The sequence below is a fragment of the Squalius cephalus genome, assembly GCF_949319135.1.
Source record: "Squalius cephalus genome assembly, chromosome: 21".
Taxonomy (NCBI): Eukaryota; Metazoa; Chordata; class Actinopteri; order Cypriniformes; family Leuciscidae; genus Squalius; species Squalius cephalus.
This window is the reverse complement of record NC_137142.1, coordinates 3,793,173-3,801,679: the sequence shown is the minus strand read 5'-3', so window position 1 is coordinate 3,801,679 and position 8,507 is coordinate 3,793,173. Positions and strand designations below refer to the sequence as shown.

At 37.3% G+C, this 8,507-nt stretch overlaps 1 protein-coding gene and 1 long non-coding RNA gene across 2 annotated transcripts; both read right to left on the bottom strand.

Annotated features, from left to right (window-relative positions):
- Positions 1-373: 373 nt before the first annotated feature.
- On the bottom strand, positions 374-634 carry LOC307149076. Its single transcript, XR_013819520.1, has 2 exons — positions 562-634; positions 374-526 (listed from the first exon to the last, which is right to left on the bottom strand). It is a non-coding gene; the product is annotated as an uncharacterized lncRNA (long non-coding RNA).
- A 4,409-nt stretch (positions 635-5,043) lies between these two features.
- Positions 5,044-8,379, bottom strand: bag2 (BCL2 associated athanogene 2). Its single transcript, XM_079855116.1, has 3 exons — positions 7,648-8,379; positions 5,966-6,075; positions 5,044-5,894 (listed from the first exon to the last, which is right to left on the bottom strand). Exons 1-3 carry the CDS (start codon positions 7,761-7,763, stop codon positions 5,500-5,502), a joined length of 621 nt encoding a protein of 206 aa, XP_079711242.1. The 5' UTR covers positions 7,764-8,379; the 3' UTR covers positions 5,044-5,499.
- Between the last annotated feature and the right edge of the window lie 128 nt (positions 8,380-8,507).

The window sequence follows — 8,507 nt, the reverse complement described above, 5'->3', positions numbered from 1 at the left end:
TAACTAAAACCCACAGCTTCACTATTAGAGAGACACTGCCAGACCGAATGAATCATTCTCTCACTAATGCATTCATATTAATGTAATTAGATCGAGCAGAAAGAGAAATATAACGACCCAAAGACAAAAGAACTGATCAAAATAATCTGTACTGCAGGAGCAATAGCCGTGTGTTCAGATGCCGTCGCTGAGCGAGTCTCAGCTCGAGGCTCAGGCTCATTCCTTCATTAATGACGTCATCAGCAACTAGTCAACGACGACTTTAATCACTTAAACGTCAACTTCAAGTTGTTAATTGTGGATTACAGTGATCATTCATTATATCGCCCAGCCCTTCTCACTCTATATCGCTGCCTCTACATGACGTCTGTCATTTACCGGAATCCATATTCTTCATTATTAAAGTAAATGCACATATTTTAAGTGAGTTTCTGTCAACATCCTCCCAGAACCACGAGATTACAGTAAACGTATAAAACTCACTTTACAGTTTCTAGAATACGGTTCTCCAGATTAGCACTGATTCCTCGTGTTTAATCCTGGGCTAAACTACACTGATACAGTATTTCGGCTTTATATATGTACAGGAGACCATTCCAGAAGTTTATTATGTTTCATGTTAAGTGAAACTATAATTCATATTTCTAGAGGATCCATGACTAAAACTAGCCTCCCAAAGCCTTAATAACCACTAAAGCCATTCACACGCACAAGAGTGACCACAACAAACCATTGGAGAAGAAGCGTTTAGTGTTGAATGGATGTTAACGAAATTTATGTGCTATAAATGTTTTACTTAATTTGGGTCCGTCAATCAAGCCAACATTCCCGCTCTGAGTTACGCTTTAAACGGATCAGTTTCCCGCAGGATTCCTCCTCTGTTCCCTTGTTCCATGTGGCTTAACATTTGATTGATTGTATTTATTCATGAAACGCACGTCTTGCATTTCTGTCTGAGTGTGGAAACATGGTACTGGCCTTCATGTTTACAGCTGATCATTACTGACGTTCATATGACGAGTTCATGACGACACTACAGTGGACTAAAGGCACTTTATTTCTCTGATGTAATTCCTGATCATGTTATTAATAGGTCATCTTAAATATTCAATATTCGTTTTTTTTTTCTAATATGAAAACTGCTTTGGAAATAATGTTTTCTCTCTGTTTTAGTCTTCTTTACACTGATGTATTCATGACTTTCAGTCGATGTTAAGAGTATGCCAGCACCCATCATCACTCCTGCAGTTTCAGTGCTAGTTTTCACAGTGTGATCTCAAGCTCAGTCGGGATCATTCCTGGACTGATCCCGGGCTTTATCCGCTGTGCCACACGTGATCCTTCGCTCCGTTCTGTTTCTGGGTTGTTGGGTGGTTGTTAATTCTGGACAAAATAAAGAATCTATTGTAGTCCTTGGACTTCACTGTACTTTTTTTTGTGTCTGTGAGAACCTTATATGTGCATGATTACAAAACAATGATGTGAATATTTAACTATATAAAATAAATCCAGAAATAAATATTCACACGTCCACCACAAAAGAACACTTTATTCAGCAAGGATGCATTAGATTGATCAAAAGTGACAGTAAAGACACATATAATGTTATGAAAGTTTTCTATTTTAAACAAATGCTGTTCTTTTGAACTTTGTTCATCAAAGAATCCTGAAAAAAAAAAAGTATGGTTTCCACAAAAAGCATCACAAGTTTCAATATTGATAATATTTTTTTCCCTGAGCATCAAATCATCATATTATACTGTTTTCTGAAGGATCATGTGACACTGAAGACTGGAGTAATGATGCTGAACATTCAGCTTTGATCACAGGAATAAATTACACTTATATATTCACATAGAAAACCGTTATTTTAAATCATCATAATATTGCACATTATTACTGTGTTTGCTGTGTTTTTGATCACATAAATGCAGCCTTGGTGAGCAGAAGAGACTTCAGCAACAACAAAAATCCCCAAACTTCTGAACATTAGTGTAACTTTGGATATTTCTGACTCTAAACTCTGTTTTCTTGATTTGCTACACAGATTGGCAGCTGTAAACAGCCTATTCAGACTAATAAACCATGTTTTATTTGATTTATTAAAGTTTTATTGAACATGGGTGTTTTATCATAAAGCTGTTGCAGCCTTGTGCTGTGTCTTAAACTTTTAGCTGTATCGCAAGGCATTCATAAACAAATAAAGGAATATTGTTTTAAGAAATTGTTAATTGGCTTAATTAGTTATAAAGCAAAAGTTATAAACCTCAGAGAATTTTAGAATTGTGATTTCTATGCAGGCTTACAAAAATCATGGAAATTGTGTAGTTATGAGTGGCTTTAAATATTTACTGTAATCAGACAGAAACTGCTGTTTGTGTATCTAATCTCTATACAATTGTTTAAAAAAGCAACAACTACTGAAAATGGCATTGCAATGCATTGGTCAAAAGGTGTGAACCATGGTTAAATCTGTTAAAAGATTATTTTTAAGTTTAGACGACAATGATGTACTAAAAACGGAAATGTTTTTCCTTTGCTTTGTCTGTATCCTATGGAAGCTTGTTTCCGCCACTGAATAAAACATTTTAAAAGATAATTGCGACTTTTTATCTCACAATTGCGAGTTTACATCTCACAATTCTGACTTTATTTCTCAGAATTGCGAGTTATAAAGTCAGAATTGCGTGAAATAAAGTCGCAATTGCGTCTTAAAGTCAGAATTCTGACTTTTTTTTCTCGCAATTGCGACTTTATATAACGCAATTCTGACTTTATAACACATAATTGCGAGTTTATATCTCGCAATTCTGACATCTTTTCTCAAAGGGGAAAAAAAGACGGCCTTTTTTTTTTAACCTCAGAATAGTTTATATCTCACAATTCTGACTTTATAACACGCAATTGCGACTTTATATCATGCAATTCTGACTTTATATCTCCCAGTTGCGTATTATAAAGTCAGAATTGCGTGATATAAAGTCGCAATTGCGAGAAAAAAGTCAGAATTCTGGCTTTATAAGACGCAATTGCGTCTTTATTTCACGCAATTCTGACTTTATATCTCGCAATTCTGAGAAATAAAGTCAGAATTGCGAGATGTAAACTCGCAATTGTGAGATAAAAAGTCGTAATTATCTCTTAAAATGTTTTATTCTGTGGCGGAAACAAGCTTCCATGTACAGAAGACAATTTGCTGTCAAAACAATCCCAGCTCACACTCAAATCTGTGTATTCTGCTGTCAGGCCAGTAGATGTCGACGAAACACGCCTGAACACGTCATCAGGGTTGCCAGATTGGGCGGTTTACGGATAAGTCTTCAAAAACTTGGACTCTGTAACCCGTTTTCAAAAGTTCGCGTTTTCATGCCCCCAAAACACCGTTGTTGTGTAAACGAACGTCCAAAACACAGAAAGTTTCCCATTTTTAGTTGAAAACGCTGTCGTGTAGGCTAAACGCTCCCTGATAGCCATTAAAAAGCGATTACAAATCTAAAATCAAGAAGCATCTCAGGCAGTTTGACTCTAGCTGTAATGTTTCCTCCAGCCACACACACACACACACACTGCACTGGCCCGTTTCACTCTGCGCTGGAGAGAATCAAACCTGACGCTCAACTGTGAGATTCCAGCGAGCCGAACGTTCTAATTAGAATGTAGAGAACGAGCAGGAACACCACGTGCAGCTGCGCTAAACACACACACACACACACACGCACGCACGCACGCCAGAGAAATAGCTAATATTCATGAGGCTTTAGATGGAATGTTAGAACAGAATCACTTCTGAACACTTGACTGAATTCACATTGATTCTTATTAATTCATAAACCAAAAACATAAGGAACATCAGAGGTCAATATCAAACATATAATTTAGTATAACTAATTATGTGTATAACAAAGGGTTTATGAAGTTAAATGCATAGAAGTAAATAAAAAATAAATATGCATGTGACCAAGAGGCCAACAGTGGTAAATAATGTAACGACACCTTTACATATCCATGTATGTGTGTGTGTGTGTGTGTTAAAGGCACATGTTCCTTTGCTTGTGATTCCGCTCAACCTCTATTGAGAGCAAAAGTCGGTTCCGGAAGTAAAATCTCCATTCATTTTCTCCATAACTGACTTTTAACGATCACTTATAATCACAGTTATGATGGTGTTAGTCAACGGTATGTGCTCTTCTCAAAGCCATCGGCCTGTATTATTTCAACTTATTTTTTAAACAACCGTGTTTTTACCAGCTGAATTTGTGGTTAAAACTACATTACCCATGATGCTGTACAGAAAATTCCACCAATCAGTCGCAGCGATCAAAGAGTGTCCAACTTTCCACACTTTGTTCTTTCAGTTGTTACGTGCATCATCTGGGTATTTCTGAATTTTCAGTGTGAACACACTATTTACACTACAAAGCAGCAATACTACGAATACTACTATACTACGACGACAACGTGCACTATTGGCGGATGTGATTGACCAACGGTTAAATAGAGGTTTAATTAAAGGGGTTAATGTGACTAATAATCAACATTTAACATGATAAAAAAATCTGTGTTATATTATATCTGCAACAACAATGTGAATTTTTATAAAGATCCGTTTGGCCATCAACTCAATGTGTCGTTATTGGATCACACCTGAAGATTATTGGAACGTATCCGTTATTTGAACGCATTCATTATTGGAAAGCACCAGAACGCTTTTTTCAACACAATGGGAAAAATAGTTGGAACGCATCCATTTTTGGGACGCATGGTGTGGAACATATCCATTATTGGAACGCATCTATTATTGGGACACACGGTGTGGAATCGTGTATCCATTACGTATCCATTATTGGAACGCACCTGAACGCCTTTTTTTTTTTTCCCTATGGGGAAAATTAATGGGAAAAATTGTTGGAACGCATCCATTATTGGAACACATCTATTATTGGGACATATCCATTATTGGAACGCATCTATTATTGGGACATATCCATTATTGGAACGCATCTATTATTGGGACGTATCCATTATTGGAACGCACCTGAACACTTTTCTTTTTACCTATGGGGAAAATGAATGGGACAAATAGTTGGAACGTATCCATTATTGGAACACATCTATTATTAGGACATATCCATTATTGGAACGCACCTGAACGCATTTTTTTTACACAATGGGAAAAATGAACGCACCTGAACACTTTTTTTTCCAGTTTTTTTTTTTACCTATGGGGAAAATGAATGGGAAAAATAGTTGGAACGCATCCATTATTGGGACGCTCCTGAACACATTTCTTTTTACCTATGGGGAAAAAAAATGAATGGGAAAAATAGTTGGAACGCATCCATTATTGGAACGCATCTATTATTGGGACGTATCTATTATTGGGACGTATCCATTATTGGGACGCTCCTGAACACATTTCTTTTTACCTATGGGGAAAATGAATGGGAAAAATAGTTCCGGAACAAGGCCATTGGAAAAGTGGGCAGGCACTAATGCACTTTATTTGCCGTTGGCAAGACTAGAATGATCAACTGTCTGGTTATCCATAACTTTGATGGTTTTCTCGGCATTGTCCACGTTCCTGATGAGGGTCTCGAGACGCCTCTTGATCTTCTTCTGGTCCTCCAGAGCGCAGCTGATCACGACGGTCTGAAACTTCTGGTCCACCGGCACGGGCGGAGCGTCGGTCACACACGCGGCGTGAAGAGCCTGAAGTCTTCTTCTAGACGCCTCCATGTCCTCCAGCAGTTTACCGGCGATCTCATCAATCATGGCTATGGCCTTCTTCAAGGCCTCCTCCTGCTGGCCACTCCTGATGGTGTCCACAGACACATGCACAGTTAAAGCCCTTCCCATGAGTCTGCTGGCGGTCAGAGAGAGCTCTTCCCGTTCCCCTGAAACACACGGTCAAATGAGCTTCGATACGTCATCCGTTAGAAGCCGCTGAAGCACTCTAGCACTTTACCGTCACAGATGTTCCTCATCTCCTGGCTGTTCTGTATGGACTGGATCATCTCGATCAAGCTCTCTCTCTCCTGCTCCATAGCAGTGGCTTCCTCACGGAAAGCCTCCACCCTGAGACACACACACACGCCACATTACACCACACACAACTCGCTCAATTACCAAACACAAACTGAAAAACATGCACATATAAGCATCATTCCTGGGATTCGGTGCCTTTATGTTCCCAAGTAAATCAAGATCTATGGGATTTACTGAGGAACATAAAACATATTACTAACCCTAACCCTTAAAATGTTGAAGCATTTCAATTTTAAAGCTGTCTTTGTCATAAATAACACCATTTGACCTCTAAGCATATTGAAGTTGATTAAAAAAAAATAGTTGTAAATAATTGAGACATTTTACGCCATTTTGAACCACCATTATGTAGCATCCCATTTTCATGATAAATACAACACTTACTATACATGTTTTTGCCCCAAATTTTCACATTGTTGTGTATATTAGTCATGATTCTCTCTAATGTATAGAGATTTTTCAGTTATTACATTTATTTTAACAATTATAATAAAGGTTTATTGTCCACTCTCTTATTTTTGGCTTCTGATGAAAGTTGGAAAAGCTAAATGACATCCTATAATAAAGCAGTCATCTTTGGGCAAGTGTGTGTGTGTGTGTGTGTGAGATGCTCGATTATCTGAACTATTGTGACAAATATTATGTCAAATTTCCTTGTGGTTAACCTCACCACTTCCACTCTGTTAACATTAAACCAATAGATATTTTTAAAATTACAATTTAAAAACCATGATATTGTTAATTTGATAAATCTTCAATGTTAGCTTGTTTTTGCTCAGACAGTGACTTTAGGTCAGAATGTCCACCCTGTTAAATCAGTTTATGTTTACGAGTTGAAGAGGTGGTGTATTTAATGTTATTTGGTAATGTTTAACATAATTGTTTCCTATCAAAATGCAATTCAAACAAAAGTAATATTGTAACGTGAGACATAAACTGGGTGTATGTGAGAAATAGGAAATCATCCATCCATCCATTTTTGTATACCACTTGTATGTTGGTATTTTGTCCATCTATGACTTTTTTTAACAATAATTTCATAAAAATACAAATAATTCAGTGACAGTGAAAATGTACTGGAGTATCACTAATGTATAACTAACAAGAAAATCCTTTTAGGCATTTGTATCTAAAAAGAAAAAATGTATATATTCTGATCATTTATTTTCTGATATGCTTTTAAAGGGACAAAAGGACAAGAGTTTTTAAGAATATGTACACAGTGCCCATAAATCAGAATCAGTGTTCATTTGTTCAATTGTGTTCATTTGATTTTGTTTAGCAAATGGTTAGATTTATTTACCTGAGCTTGAATGTAAACATACATTAAAGACATTCAATTTAAAGAGGGGATCTTATAGTTTACAGACGGACTCGATATTGTTTTGCATTGCACAAAACCTTATATTTTGTATACAATTCCACATTTATGTACGTGTTGAAAACAGAAATGTTTGTACGATAAAAGTTGCATTTGTAATGCTTTAAAAATGTTACTGTTCAGTTGCGGCAATAAACAACACTTTTGTCTGAGCAAATCCTCGTGCATCATTTTAGATCTCGTCTGAAACGATCCCAAGAGTCAATATCCACTAATCTCACCTCATTTCAATTTGATCCAGATTTTCCAGTAAGCGTCCGGACCGGTCCGCCATTGACATGGTTCGGGTGAACTTGCCTTTATCGCTCATTTTAGCGTTAATTTTAGCTTGTGCCATATCTTCTGCTCGTCGCGTTAATGAATGTTTAACGGGTGCAGCAGTGACCTATAGGACATATATAGCCTATATACCAGAGAAACACACCCGACCCGAGCAATATAGCGATGTCCGGTCAGCGAGTGAATCATTCACTTAGACGGATTCAGTAGAATCGATTCGCACAGCGTTTGCAAATCACTGAGCAACTGTAAAGTGACAGGCCTAATAACAGTCTTTTTCGAGCAGGTAAAACATTAATTTGGCACGAAAGATGCAAATTAGAGAGTAACAGCGCCGAAATGTAACACTTTTGCAGAAGACAAAGTGGCGCTCCTTAATTTCTATAAATTAAAAGTAATGTAAGATATCTTTAAATAACGCTTAAACAGTAATAAAATACAAAAATCAACAAAATCTTAAAACGTCAACTCAAACGAAATGACCCACGCGGAAAACTTTTTGTGATGATTCAAAAGAGTCGCTTAGTTAAATTCGAAACCGTTTGTTGGAATGAATCGCCCAAAAGAATCGATTCTCTGAACTGAATCGACTCCTCAGCGCTGTCGACCACCTTCTAGCGGTTTCCAGCGCTCTTGAGTAACATCTCCAAACATGGGCTGGAAATGCCCTTGGTAATTCACTCCTTCAGACACGAGTGTAGGAGTTCACCTCTGGGATTTCAGAGGAGGGTGGGATCCGTTTTAGGGTCAAGGGCCAAGATGACATCAGAGAAAAGACAATAACCAGAACACAATGAGATAT